This window comes from Myripristis murdjan, chromosome 12 (genome assembly GCF_902150065.1).
Source record: "Myripristis murdjan chromosome 12, fMyrMur1.1, whole genome shotgun sequence".
Lineage (NCBI taxonomy): Eukaryota > Metazoa > Chordata > Actinopteri > Holocentriformes > Holocentridae > Myripristis > Myripristis murdjan.
The window spans coordinates 5,081,423-5,104,498 of record NC_043991.1 but is presented as its reverse complement, the minus strand read 5'-3'; the positions used below and the strand labels follow the sequence as shown (position 1 = coordinate 5,104,498).

The following is a 23,076-nucleotide window of genomic DNA, read 5'->3' as shown; positions in this document are numbered from 1 at the left end:
GATCTTTTGATTTTTTTTTTTTTTTTTTTTTGAGTTGTGTTTCAAGTCGTTATTACATTTTCCATGATAAGAGTCATAATAAGATAAATATTTTTGTGCTGTCTTCTGGAGATGAATGTGGGCCTGCACAGCTCGTTACTGGGCTGTTTCCTAAATTGAATTACATTTAATCATTAAATCAAATCAAATGCAGCGAATTGGATTTTGACAGAATGTCTAAACTCAAATGAATTATCAGAATATCATACATGCCTGACCCGCTCACATCATCAGTAATCTGCTATCTGCTGTCATCTTAAAAAAAATTATAAGAAAATGGTACATGTCAGGTTTAATGATAATGAAATCAGAGTACTTAATATCCTGTGGAAGGTTTGTGACTTCATGTAGTGGTAATCGTAATAAGAATATGAATAATCCTGATAATCCTAATGTAAAAATAAAAAATAAAAATCAAATTTAAAAAATAATATAATTAAAATAATAAAAATTAAAATATAATAAAATAATTAAATTATAATACAATGCAATAAAAATAATAAAATAAAAAATAAATAAAAATTGTGTATCATCAGTAAATACATTAAGCCAGCCTTTCTGTCTCAAACAGCAAAAAAAAAAAAATCCATCTCTAACTCTACTTCTTCCCTCCCTCTCCTCCTCCCTCCACCTCCCTCATCCCGCCTCCTCCTTTTTCTGTCTCCTTCACCTTCACCTCTCTCCTTGGGCTCTTCGGCCCCTCCTCCTCCTCGGCTCTTCCTCCCCGCTGCAGTAAAAGCCAGCAGTACGACAGTAAGTGGTACATCCCGCTGTCGGAGCTGACCTTCCAGGGCCCCGAGGAGGCCGAGCCGCTCACCATCCCTCAGGTCCCCGACGAGGAGCTGGAGGCCATGAAGGTCAAGATCTCCCACCTCCGCAGCGAGATCCAGAGAGAGAAGGTGAGGTGGTGTGTGCACACACACATCGCATTCACACACACAAACACACACAGGGACAATAACAATAGCAATAATAATTAGATAGATAGATAGATAGATAGATACTTTATTCATCCCGCAGGAAATTCGCAGTTTTTCAGCAGTATCCAGAGATTACAGATTAAATAAAATAAAAAATAAGATTAAAAAAAATAAAGAATAAGATCTAAGTACAACAGAATAAGATCTGAGTACAACAGAATAAGATCTAAGTACAAGCCAGTGTGCAAAAAGCAATGTGCAACAAAAAAAAACAGAAAAAAACGTGTGCATGGGTGTATAAAATGTGCATAGAGGTAGGTCAGTGTGCAAATTTAGAAGAAATATACAGTATACACATGATAAATAGCAGTAAGCAATATAAACACTATAAACAAGGATTATAAAAAAAATAGAAATATGAACAATTTAAACAGAAGTATTAACAATTTAAACAGCACTAATAATGCATTTTATTTAAATGATCAGCTGTGTGGTTTGTGAATGTTGAGGACTTTTTTTAATGGCAGAAACAGAACATTATAAGGACGCTGTTTCAACCAAAAATTCAAATTTGAAAATGGAAGGATTTTGATTACATGCTGTGAAATCTTTAGCACTAACCACATGATTTTCAGTATAACTTGTTGCCATGTAAAATGTGGGCCAAACATTCAAAATCACTGGTAGAGTACCTTTTTAAAGCAATTCAGTACTTTTCCACCACTGAAAGAGACAAAGACACACACACACACACACACACATACACAGTCATATCCAGACAGGCTTTAATATCATGTTCTCGCCTCTCTCACTTCAGAGAGCCAACAAGGGCTCCAAGGTCATAGACCGCCTCAGGAAGAAGCTGTCGGAGCAGGAGTCGCTGCTGCTGCTCACCTCGCCCAGCATGGCCCTCCGAGTGCACAACAGGAACGGCAAGGTGAGGAGGACCGGCCCCCTGCCGCTCGCTGAGCCACCAGCCACCTCCTCATCACCTGATCTGACCACTGAATGGACGTTATCGGTCCTGATTCCCCATTGGTTGGGCAGGTTGGGGTTAGTCGGTCTCTACGGCGCCCTCTAGTGGGTCAGAAGCTGTTAGCATCTATTCTTATTCCACAGGTCCTGGTGAATACTGTGTTCTGATTGGCTGGCAGGTGTGTGTTAAAACCGTGGATTGCACACGTAGTTCAGCTCAAGTTTAATCACCGTCCAAAATTCATCGGCTACCCAATGCGTAACCATAGCAACATTAAAAAGCAGCTGACGAAGCTTACTCGTTATCAACTGTGGCCGTTTGTCGAGGAAAACACACCGATGGAGTTTTTCATATTGTTTTTTCCTCTTTCCTTTACATTGTTGGTTAATGACGGTGGTCTAAGCAGGTTAATCAGCTTGTAGGTGTGGGTTAAATTGTTAATTGTCAATTGTGCAATTCGTTGTGCTGTAAATCCGTTTCACTCACACTCACGAGTCGATTATCCCTTACATCGTCAGTCTCTCTTAACCACTCAAACTTTCACTAGCTACGTGGTTAAGGTTAGGAAAGAGTCTTTGTTAAGGCTGGGAGAGGGTTTGTCTTGATGGTTAAGTTTAGGGAAAGGTCATGGTGAAGGTTAGAGATTTTCACACTTAGGGTTGTTTTTGTCATTTCATTAGAGGTGCAGTCATCAGTTTGAGGGGAGTGGGGGAAAAACAGCAGCAAGTTTGAGACAAAAGGTAGCTCGCGTTTAAAAACACACAGATATAGCAACAGATAAATGAATAAGATCAATTATAATGAAATTGTGTGCTATTTTGTATTTCGCCGTCCAGAATAGGATGCAACATTGATAACTAGAAACAAACATGGCTCTTGTCTCAGTCGGGACTCGATCCTGGGTCTCTGGAGTGACTGTCTCCATCCTCCATCCTTCTTCATTGGTCTTTATACTACGTCACGGTACGTCTGGCTCCAGAGACCCACTAGACGGTGCAGCAGGGACCCACTAACCCAAACCTGTTGGGGGGGGTCAGGGCTGATAACGTCCAATCAGTGGTCAGATAATATTTCATTGTTTCCCTCATGCTCAGCTCCTTTTCATATTTCATATTTTCTATTTATTTTCCTGTTTTGTTATCGTCTCCCTCCAGTTAGCAGCACAACAGCTCCCTGCCGATCTTCACGAGACTTTTTCTCATTACCTGCCACATATTTACTTCACTTTTATTATTGTTATTACTGTCAGTGTGGAGCAGTTAGTATATAATAGTTGGGAATGCATAAATTCATAGCCTGAGTTTTCACCTGTTTTTGTTTGTTTGTTTGTTTCAGAGTTACATTTTCCTGATTTCATCTGACTACGAACGCGCCGAGTGGAAAGAGATCATCAAGGAACAGCAGAAGAAATGTAAGGGTCTCAGAAACAACAGCAATAATAATAATAATATTAGCAATAATAATAACCTTTATGTAGAGAGCACTTTTCAAAATCCACATTACAAAGTGTTTCACAAAGGCAGCAAAAACTAAAATGAAACAAACGAGTTATCAATGAAACAAATTATAAATGCATGCGCTGCTGCCGGTGTCCTTTGTCTTCACAAATTAAATTTTTGAGGATTTGATGAAAAAGAGATTTGTTTTTCCCAGTTCCAATAAATATGTGACAAATTGCTTTGTATTTTAAATGGACCCACTTCATGCAGGATACATGAAGCCTTTTCAGCACATCTTGGGATGTAAAATTTACTTCTTTTTTTTCAAGAACGTGGTAGAAACTGCTGTTTTTACAAATACACAGAAGGCATTTTTAGATTCCAAGAGCTACAAAGTGCAGTTCATGGTTTCAGGAAGACCCATGCGCTTTTTACTGGGTTACATCTGGGTTTTTCGTGAGTGTTTTTTCTTGCCCCCCTATGAGGATTAAGCCAGTTTGTTGTAAATGCGTGGGCACGTAAAGCCCTTTTGAGCAATACTGGGCTTTTAAATAAACTTTTACATATATAATATCCACGGCTGCTCGAGGACCCCGACCTTGACGCAGTAAATCCCTTCCCTCCAGGTTTTAAAAGTTTCTCCTTGACGTCCATGGAGCTGCAGATGTTGACCAACTCCTGCGTCAAGCTGCAGACCGTGCACCACATTCCCCTCACCATCAATAAAGAAGGTAAGGCACCGGGCGTTGTGCTGTAAAAACGTGTTTATTTGTTCATTTTAACCGATGCAAATGATGTTTTGTAATGTTGCACTGCACCAGCGTGTTGGGTTTAGTGGAAACGCTGCAGCATGGGAGATGGGAGATGGTTTGGGACTGGATGTATGGATGCTTTGATGCTGCTTTCATTTTCCACCATTTCTGCATTTCAAATCATTCAGTGTGTAAGAAACTGCGCGGGCATGTGATGATGATTGATAGCCGTGGTTTTGATGAGGAGGAAAAGTAGGAAAAGCAGTTTATGCCGCATGTGATGTAGTGTGCAGCTCTTTTTTTTTATGCTTCCTTCCATTTATGACTCCGCTCCAATATAAATAGCGATCTGAATGCCTCTCTAAGCCTCTCCTCTATTTCTGTTTTTTTTTCCTCTCTCTCTCTCTCTCTCTCTCTCTCTCTCCCTCTCTCTCTGTTTGGCTCACTGTTTTTCCAGAGGACGAATCCCCCGGACTCCACGGGTTCCTGAATGTAATCGTCCACTCTGCCTCCGGCCTCAAACAGAGCTTGAGTAAGTCTCCGTGCACGCGGCAGAAAACACAGACGAATACGACATGCTAAAAACACAATGTCGTACGCTAGCGAGGAGGCGCAGCTGGAGCAGGGGGAGGCGCCGTCCTGCTGTTTTATGTGGAAAGACATATTTAAAAAAAAAAAAAAAAAAAAAACACGTAATGCTGCAGTCACACGGTTCCCTCAGAGTTTACATTAGTCTAGAAGTCAAGGTTAACATCCAGCCTCGCAAAAAACAAAAGTAGAATCACTGTTTCACCCTATTTTTTTTTTTTTTGTTATGTTTTTTTAAGTATTGTTTATTTCATGTCATTTTCTCTTTTACTGTAAAATACAGTAAATATAAGAAAATCACCATACAAATAAAATGTATTAATATTATAATCATCATCATCATCATCATCATCATCATTGTTTGTAGTTTTTTTTAATATATTATTATATTATTTTTTGTTTGTTTATTGCAATGAATATTTTCAAATACCTATCTTTCGCCATTGCAGGGATGTGTTTGTAGAACTACAAAAAACGCAAAAATAAAAGCCTAAAAACCATTAAAGGTGGACATTACACATGGAGAATGAAATTTGACCCAGTTTGTGTGCCACCCAAGGTCCCAGTTTGTTGTTTTTGAACATTGTTGGTTTTTGTTTGTTTGTTTGTTTGTTTGTTGTTTTTGTGGGCATAATGTTGAAAATTCAGTTCATTTACAGCCGTTTGCACAATTTCACTAATCAGCATTTGAGCTCATGTAATCCCAAAAAAACAGACCAGCTTCAGTGATGCTGTGACTCTGTGCTGACTCCTCAGATCTCTACTGCACATTGGAGGTGGACTCGTTCGGCTTCTTCGTGAATAAAGCCAAGACACGAGTGTATCGCTACACCACCGAACCCAAGTGGAACGAGGTGAGAGCCGAGCCCTTCTTATGTCCAGCCGGTTGTTTTGAGATTTAAAAAAATAAAAAAACATTTTTAAATAAATCACTGTTGACTAAAGGTACTCAGAGTAAGTCACATTGGACAAAGCCTGAATCATATAATATGATGTAAATACCATCTGTGCTGCACCCGAAAGGTTTGTCTGTTTTTAAAACGTAATTGATTTCTGCACAAATTTGTTCACATATTACTTTAAAGGAATACTTCAACATTTTCTCAATCTGCTTCATCACAATACAAATATTCTTTTATTGTCTTATACCCAAAATACTTTTTTTCCAACTCACACAGATGTTGGACACCATTTCCTCCTCTGTATGTCCAGTGGTTCAGTTCTCATGGGTAGCTTTTCATGTTAGCTTAGCATAAAGAGTTGAAGTCTATGGGAGTCGTTAGCCTAGCGCTGTCAAAGTGACCAAAAAACATGAAAAACCTTACAGCAGCTCCATGTCTTGGATTTTTTTTTAGTCTCAGAAAAGTTAGTTGACTACTTTTATCCCTCCATCTGATCTGCACCGCTGAAGGTCAAGTGAGATCCACCACAAATTAACTTCTCCTAAAACCACTCTCTCTTTTCTTTTTTGGCCTTTTTTTTTTAATGCCAAGCAAGCTACCCATAGGAACCGAACCACTGCATGTACAGAGGTGAAAGTGGCATCAAACATCTTGTCTTAGTCTTGGTCAGGGGCGGACTTACCATTAGGCAAAACTAGGCGGTTGCCTAGGGCCCCAAGTTCCTGAGGGGCCCATAAAACTCCTCATACACTTATGGTTAGTACAGTTATTACTTATTTGCACACATTAATTATGTTTTTGATTAAAATCCTTTCGCTAAAATGCCAGCAGATTGCTTATCGTATTATGTGTGTCTCGGGGCCCCTGTTTTATTCTCATTTCAGAGGGCCCCATGCCTGCCTTTGCCTTGGGCCCCAAATTTCTTAAATCCGCCACTGGTCTTGGTATTGAGAGAAAAGGCTATTTTGCCCAAAACGTTGGATTGTTCCTTTAAGAATGAGGTTCAGCACACGTGGTGTAAACACCAGACCGGTGTCTTCGTTACTCCTCCGCCCAGGGAGACAACTCTTTCCCATGAAACATGCACACATGTATTTATAGTTTCCTTGTTGCCACGGTGTTTACTGCCTGTTATACAGTGTGTGTGTGTGTGTGTGTGTGTGTGACATATGGCTCTGTATAAAAAAAAAACATCCTAATCATCCGGCTGTCTGCCTTTGAGTAATGAAGAGTTAAATAACAGTGGAGAGCTCACATGGTGCATCTGCAACCCCTGCAAACATTCACACACACACACACGCTTGTATACATGCATACACACACACACACACACACACACACACGTTAATGACAGAGCTCAGTGTCAGGGCTCAGAGTGCTGCTACGAGGGCAAACCGGCTTTGATACACAATCAGCGGCTCTGCTCGTCCTCCGCCGGATTTTTCCAGGACTCCTCGAGTGTTTTGCTCAGCGAAGCGGAACGAGTCTTAGAGGAGCTAACGAGGAGCCGCCGCTGATGACTCACATCTGTCCACATGTGAAGTGAACCAGCACGGTTTAGCGCAGAGTGCTCCCTTACATAATTAGAGGGAGCCTCGGTCAGCTGTGCGCTGCGCCGCGATGGGTTCATTACGACACGATCGCGGATTTTTACCGTGGACGTGAAAATCCATGCAGCGATTTTCTCTCCATATTTCCATCTGTCTCTGCTCTGTCTTACCACCGTCCAATCAGTGCCCGCTCAATCCAGATGGGCTTTTTTTTTTTTTCCACACTTAATGACAAAAAAACCCCTGAATTACTCATCCCTTAGTCATTAGGTGACCTTTCGACACCTAACACTGGGCGTAATCTTCCACAGAGAGAAGTAGTTCCTCAAGAACTCACCCACAGGAATCCATGACATACTAACATCCTCCTACAAAATAAAGTGTGCACATTTCAGGAGTGTAACAGCCCAATAAAGCTGCAGTTCGGTGTGTATCACGGTTGTTGGGTCAAGATTTCGGTTTCAGTTTGGTTTGGTTTGTACATTAGGGAGAAAAAAACATTTCTAATGTTCTCTGTATTTTGTTTTACCGTATTTCACCAATTAATCGCCCGGGCGTTTAATATGCAAAATCAACTTGGACCCCGGGCGTTTAAAAGAACCAGGCGGCTATTCGCTGCAGGCCTTTATTTATGTTTGCACCAGGACATTATTGTGATGACAGTTACTGTCCAACATATTTTCAGTCGGTCGATTTAATATTACGGTACACCCTTTTGTTCTAACATTAGCTAGCGCTCTTATTTTGACAGAAAACGGAAGTGCCGCACAGTTATTGTACGGATAATTGTTTACTTCTGCAAAAATAAGGTGAATAGCCTTATTTTGGGTTACTTCAGTATAATGCAAATAATCGCCCCGGCGGTTATTTCCTGTATACATATCTATAAACATTTAAGCAATGCAATAAAATAAGATTATTTTCAGAAATAAATCTGAATTACATTATGTTTGGTATTGTAATAAATAAAATAATAATAAAAAAAAATGTTTGCCCCCCCCCAGCGCAAATTTCAAACTCCGCCTATGGTGCAGACCCCAGGCGTTTAAAAGAACCAGGCGGCTATTTGCGGTCCGGCGATTAATTGGTGAAATACGGTATTTGCAAAAACATTTTTTTTCATTCAGAGATTTGGAATAAAGGTATGAAATTATCAAATATTCTCTCAAAGGCAAAAGTCTTCACTTAACTTAGACTGTTCGAGACAAACGTAAAAATCCCTAACCCTGGAGGTCCAGCCATCACTAATGAAAACTTTGCCTTGTAGGGCATTTTGAGGATTGAACAGTTGTTTTTAACGCTTTTTAACAGTTCGGTTTTACAGCCCTAATATCCATGTATATACAAGAAGTAACTAATATGAAAAAAATCATCTTTTGCTGTTGACCATCAGTATGAACAGATGGCTCCAGGGAAAATAGAGAAGACATTGACATATTGACATATTGTTTTATTACCGTTTATTGTATTTTTATTTCTTTGAATTGCATTTGTATATTGTTTTATTAGCTTTGAGCATTTGTATTTTTAACTTGTAAAGCACTTTGTGAGTTCTCTCTGTGAAAAGCGCAATATAAATAAATTTTACTTACTTACTTACAATGACATTGATAAAGATTATATACAAAAGGTTTGATATCCAAGTCCTCATTCAGGCCACGATGATTTTTCATTTGGTTTGAAGCCTTCGCCCCTTCATGCATAATCTCCTCACAACTCTTCTGTGTTTTTTTTTTTTTTTTTTTTTCTCCATCAGGAGTTTGAGATTGAGCTGGAGGGCTCTCAGACCCTGAGGCTGCTGTGCTACGAGAAGAGCTACAACAAGACCAAGCAGAACAAAGAGGACGGGGAGAGCACAGACCGCATCATGGGGAAAGGACAGATCCCGGTATGGCATGACGTCACCCCCCTTTTCTCAGGCCCACCGTGACTCATTACCGATAGGCGGTTATGTCACCACCGCTGCAGCAGAGCATGAAATCCACATTATGACTTGAGTAACAGATTTGCCTCCTGAATGTCTCCGGACATGTCCGTGACGTCGCAATCATCCGAGTTGATTAATTTGCTTAATAAGTAACGGATCGGTAGACCTTTTTGTTTTACATCTCTCACCGAGGGAGGGAGGGAAATTGCTGTCTCGTTCATGCGCCGGCAGCTGCAATATGAATATGAAAAAAGGTCAAAACCCGGTCATGTGTTGCCCTGTTGTTATTACCTCAGTTCAGGTTTGCATTTAAATGAGGTGAGGCTCAGCGTGCGGCTCTGTCCGTGTGCTGGGAGGCGTTTCTGCAGCTTTCACCCTTCATCACAGCCCGGGGTTTGTAAAGGTTAGAGAGAAACAGCCTGGCCACCGCGCACCTGTAAGTGATGACTTCTGTGTCTGTGTGTGTGTGTGTGTGTGTGTGTGTGTTAAAAGGCCAACACAAAGAACATGGACACACACACACACACACACACACAGAGAGAGAGAGTAAAAAGGCGTCTGTACACACGATGTGACACCGTCGTGAGCAGTCTAGCCGTGAGATTGACTGATCCCAGGTTGATAGCAAACCCGGTGATTTGGTTGCCAAGGCGACGCCAGCCTGCAGAATTAGCCCAGGAGTCATTCAGGATCAGCGGAGAGAGAGAGGGAGAGAGAGAGAGAGAGAAAGAGAGAGAGAGAGAGAGAGGAGAAAAAGAGAGAGGAGAGAGAGAGAGAGACGAGAAAGAGAGGGGGAGAGACGAGAGAGAGAGGGAGAAAGAGAGAGAGGAGAGAGAGAGAGACGAGAAAGAGAGGGGGAGAGACGAGAGAGAGAGGGAGAAAGAGAGGGAGAAAAAGAGAGAGACGAGACAGAGAGAGAGATGAGAGAGAGAGGGAGGAAGAAAAATAGAAGAGAGAGAAAGAGAGAGAGAGGGAGAGAGAGAGAGAGACTGTGTGTGTGTGTGTGTGTGTGTGTGTGTACACTGGGTGCGGACCAGCTGTGTGTTTTGTGCAATTCAGACTGAAACCAGAGTGTTTGCTTTGATGAAGGTGAGGATGGGTGTGTGTGTGTGAGTGTGTGTGTGTGCGTGCGTGTGTGTGTGTGTGTGTGTGTGTGTGTGTAGGGGGCGGGCTGTGCCCTTTATTCTCACCCACCGCTAAAACACTCCTTCTCCACCTGAAGCAGGCCAGGTGTGTGTGTGTGTGTGTTTGTGTGTGTTTGCTTGTAATTGGACACTGCTGAACACCATTTCACACACACACACACACACACACACACACACACACACACACACACACACACACACACACACACACACACACCTGGCCTCCTGTCTGTGTTTGAAGGCTGTGTAATCCAGAGGTGGAAGTAACATGTTGCTGTAATTGAGCAGCTTTGTGTACTTTGTGTGTTTTTTTGAGTTTATTGTGGTGATGAAAAACATTTGAAGTCTCTGAAAGTTCATTTTCATGTTGTGGTGGAATAAATGGAAACCAGCAGCTGCAGGAAAGGGAGGAAAGATGATATGGCAGCTCTAAAACACCACCGCAAAATCACTGGCATGGTCCTTTAAACGCCAGCGAGGTAATTTGAAGGTGATCCACTGGTTTACTGGAAGCCGGCGGGGTGATGTGCTCATTTCTGCATTTTAGTGAGCACCTGACAGACGGCGCTTTGGGCATACTGTACCTCCTAATAGTTTTGTCTGATGGATTTCACGCAGTAGTGTCACACACCAGCCATTTAATCTACAAATTGTGCAGCCTGTGTGCTGAATGGCAGCAGAACCCTATTGTGTGAGATGCCGCCTGTCAAAATGTGAAATATGAGCACACTGCCCCCTCTAGTGGCCGCAGGGGGGGGGAGCACCCGGAGGCGGCCGTGCCTGATGATGTCAGCCAAAACAAACCGAAGCCGGCGGTGAGGAGAGGAGCTGAACAGGCTTTTCCTGAATCCAGGACAGGAAACCACAGAGCGGCTGACAAATCCCACATTACACCGAGTTTCTCTCACTGCCTCACCGGCCTGACGCGTTTTTAGAAAAGACCTAATGGCTGGTTACCTGCCGGAGTGGCTGCTTTTGGGGGGGACCAGACTTATTTTAGCAGCGTTGGCTAATCCTGATGGATTTCCTCTCTCAGCGTGTGTCGTGTTGTTTATCTCTGTTTCTGCATGTCTTCCTCGCTCTTGCCTTCTTTCCGTATATCCGCCGCTTCCTTTCTTTATTTTGACCTGTGGCATGTGTATCAGCGACAGCAAAAGGCTAAATACCTCAGTGTGTTCTCATCATGCTTTCATATGAAATGCTCAGTCCTCCCACTGGCACTTCTGCCTCTCTCTCTCTCTCTCTCTCTCTCTCTCTCCCTCTCTCACACACACACACACACACACACATACAGTAGGAGAATTTATTTTTCAAAGCTGTGCCTCACAGGCTGGAAGTCATCATAGCAGATTATTGGGATCATCTTGTCATCCTGGCAGCCGTACAGATGGTGGGAACCTGCTGGCTCACTGGCCTTGGCTGTATACAGAGGGTGTATGCTTATGTGTGTGTATGTGTGTGTGTGTGTGTGTGGGTTTGGGTGTCTTTATGTTTTAAAGTCCATATGCAATAAGCTCACATGGCTTCTGCTCCTTGTAAAACACAGTATCTTAAATAGTGACATCCTGCACTCGTGGGTGTAAATTAAAATTTCAACCCATACAAACTGTGCAAATCTTTAAACATCCTCTCTCATCCACTTATTCCCTCAAATAAAATTGTCTTTTTCTCCCAAACTGAATATCTTGTTGGTTTTTGCGCTTATGGAAAGCAGGATTATCTCATCCCATTGCCAGATTTTTTTTTTTTTATTATTATTCACTTGAGACAAACAAGATTTTAACACGCAATATGAGACTAAATTACTTTGAGCGATTTGATCAGGAAGGATGAGAGCAGCTATCGTGGTCCTGCTCACTTTCAGCTGACTTTAACTCTCCGTTCTGTCCTAAATGCCTTTGGTTTAAACCAACAAACACCCTCACAGTGAAATAAATGATTTTGTATAGAGAAATGTGATTCAGCATCGCAGGCAAGCAGATGGGGCTTAGCCTAGGTAGGGGAGAGGAAAAGGTACTGCATGAAATGAACTGTGCTCAGATTTGCGTGTGTGTGTGTGTGTGTGTATGTGTGCACCCGGCTCATATGCTCCAGATGGCATGGTTCTGTGTGTTTGTGTTTGGGTGTTGTATCAGTCTGTCCAAACTAATTATATTTGTGTAGCACTTTTCCTAGCAAAGTCACAATGTGATAAAAGACGCAACAAAACAGACATTAAACTTATTCAGCTGCGATTAAAATCAAGGCCTCCGCTGTCGACTGCATGAAGGTGCATAGAAACAGAACGAGCATAAAATTCATAAAAATACAAATAAACATAATAACACTGCAGGCGTGAAAGTTAACTCAACAGTCAGCAGCTGTGTGCACCACCTAATAGGAGCTACATGGACGCTTGATACTGCTAAGATCTGTTCAGAAACATGAGGAACTCCCAGCGTGACAAAACAACACCAAAATAAAATGCATTGCTTCAGACAAAGGCAAGACCAGAAATCATTCCAAGGATATGTCTTATTGTTTAGGAAAAGGTCCTGAGATTAAATAAGATTTAAAAATCCTTATTTAGACAAGGAGTTCCCAAATGTTTTAATACCTTGGACACCTGAAATAGTGAGGAGTGAAAGCTACAAAGGAAGTAGTCATCTATTGTGCCAACCTCCTTTGAGTGAAATTATAATAAAATTAAAATTGTTGAGTATTTTTCCAGGGATGCCCTGGACTTCGCAGGTGCCTTGCTCCCGTTTGAGGAACCACTGATGTGGAGATGAAATGTGACCATTCACATCCCGAAGAAATAATCTGGTCACTCTTTGCCATTATCAATTACCAAGAGCGAAGACATGAGAGATAATTAGTTTTTCAGTTACTTATGAAAAGACAACTCATGAGAAAAAAAGATAATTTTACTATTTACTTGGCATATGTGCATTGTGGTTTGGTATGCATCTGTACATCTTCAGTTCAAAGTAAATATCACTGTGCAGATTGATTGTTAGCCTAACAAAGACCTTTTTTGTCCCTTTTGCTCCCTCCCTACACAGCTTGACCCTCAGACCCTCCAAGGCAAAGACTGGCAGAGAACAGTCATTCCTATGAATGGGGTGAGTGAATCACATGAATAATTGTTTATCAAAATGCATTTTCTCCTTTTCAATTGTTTTGCTGCATGGTTTCCTCTCACTTGCAAGGGGTGGTCAAAAGCACAAGATGCCTACTGTGTGAAACTCCTTACGTCATTAGATGTTACTGCTCATGGTACACGTTGTGGCATTCAAGGTTTCCAAGCCAACATCTTTAGATTTCAGTGTGTAGTGATTTCCCCAATGTCATGAAGAGTTACCAGTAATGGGTATTGGCCTTATAATGTTTCTTGTTGCTTGGTGAAGTGGTTTTAACTCATAGCCTGTTTTTTTTTTTTCTTCTCTTGTGTCAGATTGAGGTTAAGATCTCCATGAAGTTCACCAGCCGAGAGTTCAGCCTGAAGAGGATGCCCTCGCGGAAACCCATGGGTGTGTTTGGAGTCAAGATCTCCACAGTGACCAAGTGAGTTGACTGTTAATAACAGCCATTTACCGACACAAAGGGAAACTAAGGATGTAACCGCCTGGCCTCTTGTACTATTATAACGGAGAAAGCTCCTCATTATGGCAGCTTCTGACCTGATGGTCTGAGTGAATGTGAAAGTAAAGGTCAATTGCTGCGCTGTGCTGTGAAATTGCTATGCTGTAGGGTTTTGGGGCTCCTGCGTAGCCTGCAGAGGCCGTTTCTTACGTGCACCTCTCTAGAAAAGGGTGATGCAAGACTGCAAAATCTGCAGTTGTGCTTTGTGCTGATGCCATGTTTTGCAAATTGATTCCCTCTGAATTTAGACAGCATGTTGCTGGTTGTAATCTCTCTTCAGCTAGCTTGAAGTGAGGAGGTTGAGAATATGTGCTAATGTTGCCAATGTATCCCCAAATTATTCAGACTATTTATTACTGATGGTAATAAACCCAAAACATCATTTTGGATACCAGCAGTGTGGCTGAGAGTGAACTCTGTGTTTCAGAGATTGTAAACAATATTACTTATGTGTTAATCTGTGCTTCATTAGTGCAAAATATTAAAATATTGACACTGCTGCCCAGAGTTTTAACTGATCATCTCTGTGTGCACAGACTGTGCATAGCGCCCTATGCAGAATTATGAATACTAACACCAACATAGGCCACTGTGGTGTAGCTATGGTGACAGTTCAGTGAAAAACTATCAATTAGCCTTAATTTTAGACTGATAAGATACTGAAAGATAATAAGAGGTACAAGAAATGAGGAGAGATACTGAGGGAGGTAAATTCCAGCAGCAGCCTCTGTGCAGCAGTTATAAACACCACAGACACCTATGGCATAGTTATGGTGACATTTTGACAGTGAGCCATAAAGTAGCTTTGATTCCTCTCTGGAGTCAACCCTGAAGTCTGAGAAATAAAGTCCAGCTCAAGCTGTGTATCTTCACCACACACGCTGTCCACTGAGGTTCCCCAGGGTTCAATTCTGGGACCTTTCCTCTTTCATGCCTGTGCTAAATCTCTTTCTTTGTCATCACATCCCACAACTTCCTCTATGCTGACGACACTCAGCTTCACCTCTCTGTTACATTTTCGTACATTTGGAGTGCATAGAATGCCTTCTTGTTTGAAGTACCTTGTTGCTTGTTTGTTTGATCATAAAGAGCAACCAGTCATCTCTGTTCTCTTTGCTAAAATGTCTAATGACTGTGACCTCAGTCCTTTTTTTTAGTTTATCCATTTGAAAAACTTAGGGCCAACAGTACACTCTTCAGCAGGGCAGCAACAACATATTTAAAGGACCATGCCAATGATATGGAATATATCACAATGTGAAGCGCATTTTTTGTCACAACAAACCATTTTACAAATCATGCGGGGGCACTAAAGATTTCACAAATTAATTGAATTTTTGGCTGAAACACCCATCTTCTAATGGTGTGCTCCTGCGGCTTACTAACTTCTTCACCATTCATTAACCATCAAACTTATAATTGTCTGTGTAAAGCAAATGTTTCCCTGATGACTATATTCCAGCCGAGAGACCAGTTTAATCTTCATATCTTAGTGGAATGAATGGGAACCAATGGCTGCATAAAAGGCACGAAAAATTATATGGAGTTCTAAAATATGACTGCATGCTTTGAAAAAAGAGTAGCAGAAATATGAAGTATATACTTTTGTAGATATTAGGATAAACATGCAGAATCACACATGTTTTGAGCATGTTTTGGCCCACATTGCTCTCATCTGCTTCTATTAACATTTTTTTTTTTTTTGTGACCAGCGTCCTGCAGAGCTTCTTGTTGGTTTTCTGCTGGGTAAAAACAGATTTTTTTGTGTGTGTGTTTATGAGCACTGCCAACTGTGTGTGCTTATTTGTGTTTTTTTCTTTTTTTTTTTCTTTTTTTTCCAACCAGGCGGGAGCGCTCCAAGGTGCCCTACATTGTCCGGCAGTGCCTAGAGGAGATTGAAAGGAGGGGCATGGAGGAGGTGGGCATCTACCGGGTGTCAGGAGTGGCCACTGACATCCAGGCCCTGAAGGCAGCTTTCGACACCAGTGAGTACAGCCTTTATCAGCACTGGAGGATGTTTTACACAGGGAGGACATTTCTGGGGCGATGGTGTGGGTGGGCATTTTAGAACAAATGACTAAATGCATTTTGTTTTTTTACAGCACTCAGCATAAGAATTCATATATTATTCACATGGTTTAGGACAGTCTAATTAATAATTGTGAACAACTCTTTCTAAAGTCAGAGAATAAAAACATGTTTTGAAGACCCACATAATGTGGCTTTGTTTTCAGTCAAAATCAGTTTATTTTGAAGTACTGTTGTCAGTTTTGAACAAGTACATGTAACCGGTTTCCTTATTGTATGACAATGTTAGATACATATTCTGCATCTGCTGGCTGTAATGCACTGAAGCTACATCACAATTATATTATATTATATTGAGTGAAATAGCCAAACCCAAGATAACGTTGTTTTTTGGGCTTGTTTTCATGTCTTGTGCATACTTTTTTAGACATTTATTTAGTCATTCAGCAGCACATATTCGATATCTTTGGAAACCTTGGGATTTGTACTAGAATTTAAAATAGAGCTCCGTGGCTTTGAACAAATCTCATCCACACAATTACAAGCCAAACGATGGGAGCAGCAGGGCTGAAGAGGTTAAAATCCCCCTGGTCTTGGCCATCTGTCCCAATTAATTCTCTGAGGAGCAGCTCTATACTTTCTCATATTTAGACAGTTCAAGACCTCATGAATAGCATGAAGGAGTTCATCACCTTTGTTTCAAGCTTGGCAAACAAAAATGAGTCATAATACACAGAAAGAAGAAAGTGTGTTGTATTCACAGACTGCTAATAATAATAATAATAATGATGCCATGACTAAAGATTTTGTCTTTGTACGTGACTTATCAGGCCTCATTACACCACAGGCCGTGCATACTGTAATGTTTTTCTGTGGAAGAAAGCTGAGGGATGATTCACCGTCATCTGAAGGAGATTTGTTTTCTAATCTTGTTGACTGTATCTCTGTTCTTCAGGTGATCCTTTCGGTGCCTCCATGTTTGAGTTTCCTATTAAATATCCTGTGGGTTTGTTCAACAAGAGAATTTGTACCTGGTGTGAAATGATTAACCAGTTTTCTTTTTGTCGTGGGCTAACTCATGTATGAAGACCTACATTGCATTTTTGTGTTAGTGTGTATGCACGGGCGCATACGTACTCATTTTGAGTGTGTGTGTGGAGCGCATGCGGGTGTGTACCTTTATTCTGATGAGATTCTGGCAGCGAAGGAGCATGGCGGCTGTCTGGTTGTGCTCCATAAATTTAAAGCGTCGTGTTATTTCTCCTGTCGCTGCTAAACGTCTCGTCTCAGCTCAGCTTTCATGTCGCCCCTCCAGATAACAAAGATGTGTCAGTGATGATGAGTGAGATGGACGTCAACGCCATCGCTGGGACTTTGAAGCTGTACTTCAGGGAGCTGCCAGAGCCGCTCTTCACTGACGAGCTCTACCCCAACTTTGCAGGAGGCATCAGTGAGTCCCTGAGCTTTAGCCTCATCTACACATCACCCCAATGATCCAAACATATCATTAATCAATTGATCAATTAATCAATCAAGCAAGTAAGCAGTTGAAACTTAACATTACAGATGTAGTTCATCATACAATTCCCACATTTAGTGAGTTTGTAGTCGGGATGTAACCGAATCCAATTATATCATTTGGGAGAGCACAAATCATGCAGTGTAAACAGATATTTATTTGGCCTGAATTTGCTGTTATCATTCGGGTTCGGAGGAAAAAGTTAGTGAGAGAGAGAGAGCCTGGCTTTAAAACAATGCTTGTAAAAAAAAAAAATGACAACCACTGATTGGTCAGGCACCCATTTCCCACTGTAGGGGGTGTCGGTGGGGTTCAGACAGTTCATAAAACTTAGTTTAGAGAAGTAGAGAAATTAAACGTACAGTATCAGGCTGTGGAAATTTGTTTCATAATTAATTGTATGCTAATAATAAATCAATTTGATGCTTTGGAGGCATAACAACTGCATTGCCAGTGAATATTAGGTTAGAAAACACAATACTGACTGATTTAATGTGATTCCAGGTATAAACCACGCTTTTTCCATGACGTCTATCCAAATGAAAATGCAGATACAGATGATTTTGTTGGGTGAAGAGACACAGACACAGATAATGATATCTCTGCACAGCTCTAGTTTGTAGTGCTGGCACTGAGGGTTGCTCCAGCTCCCAAAGGGAAGTGTAAATGAAATGACCTGCAGTGTTTACTGCAATTTGTTACCTGTTGTCGAAGTCTTGACACTTAGTACTAGAGGACAAGATACACAAAACACCATTTAGTGTCTATTTAAAGGAGCACTATACAAAATTAATGAGGGTTGACTTAAGTGAGGACTCAGCTGACAAAAAAGCGGAATAAGCCTGAAATTTATCACTGAGAACCATTTGGTGTCAACAGTTAAATTAAGCGCTTCTGCTACATCCATTTTTTGTTTATTTTTTATTTTTTTGTCAGTTGATTCTAAAAGATCCTCACTTAAATCCACTCTCAACCCTCTCAGCTCTTAAGACTGTTCTTGAAGTAATGAGTGTGTCCTTTCCTCTGGCTGTGTGCAGCTCTGTCTGACAGTGTTGCCAAAGAGAGCTGCATGTTGAACCTGCTGCTGTCGCTGCCAGAGCCGAACCTCGTCACCTTTCTTTTCCTTTTGGACCACCTGAAGAGGTAGGTCGAATGAAAATACTAATGCTGGTGCACGTGAATGTGAGAGATCAAACACATGCAAACACTCACATATACACAAACATATAGTCTGACACATGCATACGCACAAACACCCATGGAAATTTGGGTGCACAAAAATAATGACACACAAAAGCAGCTGATAGTATACATCTTTAGTAATTTGCGGTACTGGCACTTGACTTGAATATTATCATTTTTTGAAACTATACTTTTACTGCCCTGCATGTATCTGATGGCTTTATTGAACATTGAGTTTAACTTCCCAGAATTAAAATACATCTTACAGGTCAATGCATCAATCATTTAATAACTGAAATAAACATTCATCACATTGAGAAGCGTTTACTTTTCCTATTTTAGTACATTTTACTGCTAATACTTCTGTACTTCTGTAACATTTTGAATGCACGCTTTGAACTGGAATATTTTCCATTTTGGCACTGATTCTCTTATCAAAGTAAAACATTTGAATGCTTTTCCCACCTTTTGTATAGTCATAAGAGGGAAAATATTCCTTGTGTAGAGCCTGTAGTCTATAATCTAGACTTTTCACTAGAAGACAAGCAGAGCAGGTGGACAAAATGTACATGGGGTGCTATTTTCACTGCCACAGTAGAAGGAAACACTGAGAAAATTTACTGTTGAACATATGAAGTGAATGTAAAGTTTGCTGTTAGTCTCATATTGCTAAAATAAAAATGCTATATATAGGGCATTCCACAACATCCTGAGTTTGAACCCAGCTTGGACCTTTTGTGACACGTCATCATCACACACACGCACACACACACACACACACACACACAGTGCCTACATGTGGTCATGATCTTTAAATACATAAATAATGTGTGTGTCTGTGTTTCTTCCACCAGGGTGGCGGAGAAGGAGAGCGTCAACAAGATGTCTCTCCACAACCTGGCCACCGTGTTCGGGCCGACCCTGCTGAGGCCGGCAGAGAAGGACAGCAAGATCCCCACCAACCCCACCCAGCCCATCAGCATGGGCGACAGCTGGTCCCTGGAGGTCATGTCACAGGTGAGGCCAACATCACCGGACAAGCCCTCTTTTATCTCGCTGACTCTGTGGTTTTATCCACAACTCTTGACGGACTCTGATTTTTTATTACTTTCTGATCATGATGCATTGCCAGAAATTGTGGTAAATTTCTTTGACTCGATAGCTGATCATCAAGTGAAAGATCCACTGGGGCTGTGGTTTTCAAAGTGGGGCTCCGGGGCCCTGCAGAGCTCCCTGAAGGGCTTCCAGGGGGTCTTCAAATGAGGATGACTTTATTATATAAAAAGAGATAATTTTCTCTATAATTTAACACACTACAAATGTTGATATGAAAAGAAAATGTACAAGTGAGCATTTTAATATTGTTTAAATATCATCACTTGTTCAAGTATGACATCTAAACAGTTTAGTGCTTCACACAAAGCAAAGTAGCTTCTCATGTCAGGTTCTCGGGGGTAAATGGGATGGATTTGTCAGTTGCAGTTTTTAAACACAACATTCAGCCCCTCCTCCCTCCCTAAAATAACTGCCAGCCACCAGTTTTCATTTCCTAGGATGGCGATGGAATGATATGTAAAACATTCAGTCGCCGCCATAGAAAAAAATCCTACCAACAGCACGTCGCTCTTCATCACTTGGCACTTTGTCTCGCTAGATTTCCTTTTTTATGCAGTCCACGTCTACCACTGAGTCTACACATTGTCTTTTAGGAAACTCCTCCTCATTCTGCCTGTGATAAAAGCCAACTAGGCACATTTAGATCCTAGTTACATGTTGTATAAGATGTAATCGAGAAACCATCCTGTGTATGTCCGTACAGGTTCAGGTGCTGCTGTACTTCCTCCAGCTGGAGACGATCCCCACACCGGACAGCAAACGACAGAGCATCCTCTTCTCCACTGAAGTATAGAGGAGAATTGGCCCCGCCCCCCCCAAGTTTTTGACTATGAAGGAGCAAAGAAGAGAAGGACTTTGGCTCAAACTGAGCTTATAATAGTACGTTTTTGAATTGAGTGACTGGTTGAGTTTGGTGCTCGCAGCAGCGAGGGGATTGTCTCTGGAAATACCTGACGGCCGCAACCACAAGAGGGCGCCGTTGGGCCTCTAAAGAACAGCTGCAACTCTCCATAGCTTTTCATATCTCTCTCTCTCTCTCTCTGGTGAATACTCATCAATACTGTGCATCACACCTGATATTTAGTGTGATTCTCTGTACCTCCGGTGATGCAGTATATCCCATCTACCCTTCTCCTCTTAGTTTTGTCTCTTCATGCCTCTTTACCGTTGAACCTTTACAGCGTGTACACAGTCGTACTTAACACACCGAGAAACTGAAAAGCAAGCCGACTGTCAGAATCATTCCATTAGAGAAAGATAACGTGTCTCTGTTGATTTCCTTTCGTACTGATCTGTTAACAGGGAAGACCATCCACGTTTTATCATTTTCTGTTGAGTTCAGATGTGCTTGTTTCTTGTTTGTTTTTTTTAAAAGGACATTATGATCCATTTGTCTTTATTTTGGACAATCATCAAGTCACCGCTCTTGCAAAGCTTTTCTTGTCGATCCATCCGAAACACTGACTGGCGTCCTGTGATGGAAAATTCTGACTGTGTCTTAAATAATCTCAGATTTTTGTCTCTGAGAAGACGAGAGGACACTTCTGCCGAGACTTTTGTTTGTTTTTTTTTTCCTGTGAGTCGAGGAAAGCCACCGGAAACCAACACTTACAAGTTAAGTAAAGTGTTTACAACGTAAACAACCCCTGGACGGAGTCAGAGACAGAGGCTGTGACTTCAAGAAGTACTGTAAGAAAAAAACCAAGAACTGTCGAGAAACGAAGCCGATAATTAGTAGTACACTGCAAATCTGACTGCCTGCGGTTTTCAGCCACAAAAGCAAAATTTTTGTCTTGTTTGTGTTATTTGTGTCTCAAGGTAGTCTTCAGCTTAAATATCCAGGAAGCAATATATTTTCTAACATAGAAGCTGTCTGTGTTCACATCTTTGTTAAGGAAATGTCCTTCTTATTGTAACATAGGACATCTTGCCAAAATAATATGTTGTTTGTTTGTTTGTTGGTTTGTTTCTAGGACAAAAGGAAAACTGTTGTATTTGCAGATGTATGTACATAATCTTAAAGTTGTATTTTTTTTTTTTTCCTTTTTGTTTAACAGTGTAATCGTAATTTATTTTGGGGGTTGGGGGAAAAAATCAAAATTAGTATTTGTTTTTTTGTTTTTTTATGTCTACTTTTTTGGTTTGATTGAGAAAGTGGTATAGGTTTTAGCCTTGACTTCAAGTCTTGCAGTAAATAAGCAGGATTTAGCCTTGTTCTTATAGAAACAACTCAGCTGTTCTGTCCAGCCTATCGATATTCTTTTAAATATTATGAAGGTAACACACACACACACATACACACAAGCACACACACACACACACACATTGTAGTTAAATATGCTGCTGTGTAAAAGGCACAAGCTCTTTAGCTGCTGGGTCAACCGTTGTTTCTCAGCAGTCCGTCTCACAACCTGGAGACCATCGTCTATCTAGTCTTGACATTATGCAAAGTCATGAATCAGCACACACACACACGCACACACACACACACACACACACACATGACATTCTTCTTTTTTTACCATTTAATCTGTGGCTGCAGAGATGCACACAAGAAATGTTAGAACTACTGTATTACAAATCAAGTGACCTGAGCACTCATCTACGTCCAGTGAAGGCCATATCTATTGATTTTAATGAAGAAATATTTGTTCATTCTATCGAGTGTCGTCCTATATATTTTGTTTCTCTAACTACTGCAACCTGATGTCACGCCAGAGTGTGTCATAGAGCCGCTGGTCCACAGGAGGAGAGCGTGTCAGTGTCACGTTTTGCGTCGCCAAGGTGTCACAACGACACGCTGGAGCCTGAGCTGCCAGTTACCAGGTCAAGATGAACATGTTCTAACCTTAGCTAAACTACCTGGTTAAGGTGAGGGTTAGGTTAAGGGTAGGGTTAGGTTCAGGTGAGGTTTAGGTTAAGGTTGGGATTAGGTTAAGGTTGGGGTTAGGGTTAGGTTATGGTAAGGTTCAGGTTCAGGTTATGTTGGGGTTAGGGTCAGGGTGAGGGGAGGATTAGGTTCAGATTCAGGTCAGGGTTAGGTTTAGGTTGGGGTTAGGTTGGGGTTAGAGTTAGGTTAAGGTTAGGGTTAGGTGCAGGTTAGGGAGGTGGCATGTTCAAACCAAACACGAAGCGAAGATTCACGCTACGGACTCAAATGAATACAAACTTGAATTTTTTGCTGGAGTTGAAAAATTTCAATTGGCATGAATAACACAAACTTCACATCTATTTGTGTCTTTCCATTGGCTTGTTATGGGTTAGGGTTAAATTCCGGTTTTGCTTGGACTTGAACTCGGGTCGATCACGGGAAAGTCTGTGTGTTCGACCCAAAAGCACCCCTCCCCACCACCTCCAGCCTGCCTCCTT

General features: G+C 41.4%; 1 protein-coding gene across 1 annotated transcript in view; it reads left to right on the top strand.

Annotated features, from left to right (window-relative positions):
• Positions 1–22,628, top strand: part of bcr (BCR activator of RhoGEF and GTPase) — a 164,356-nt gene extending 141,728 nt beyond the window's left edge. Inside the window, exons 10-23 of the mRNA XM_030065922.1 lie at positions 773–938; positions 1,777–1,896; positions 3,271–3,346; positions 4,001–4,105; positions 4,584–4,658; positions 5,471–5,568; positions 8,923–9,054; positions 13,283–13,342; positions 13,675–13,784; positions 15,708–15,847; positions 17,206–17,340; positions 18,447–18,552; positions 19,446–19,608; positions 20,411–22,628. Coding sequence (XP_029921782.1) covers positions 773–938; positions 1,777–1,896; positions 3,271–3,346; positions 4,001–4,105; positions 4,584–4,658; positions 5,471–5,568; positions 8,923–9,054; positions 13,283–13,342; positions 13,675–13,784; positions 15,708–15,847; positions 17,206–17,340; positions 18,447–18,552; positions 19,446–19,608; positions 20,411–20,500 — 1,576 coding nt within the window. The 3' untranslated portion in view covers positions 20,501–22,628. The remainder of the gene's footprint in view (positions 1–772; positions 939–1,776; positions 1,897–3,270; positions 3,347–4,000; positions 4,106–4,583; positions 4,659–5,470; positions 5,569–8,922; positions 9,055–13,282; positions 13,343–13,674; positions 13,785–15,707; positions 15,848–17,205; positions 17,341–18,446; positions 18,553–19,445; positions 19,609–20,410) is intronic.
• Positions 22,629–23,076: the final 448 nt, after the last annotated feature.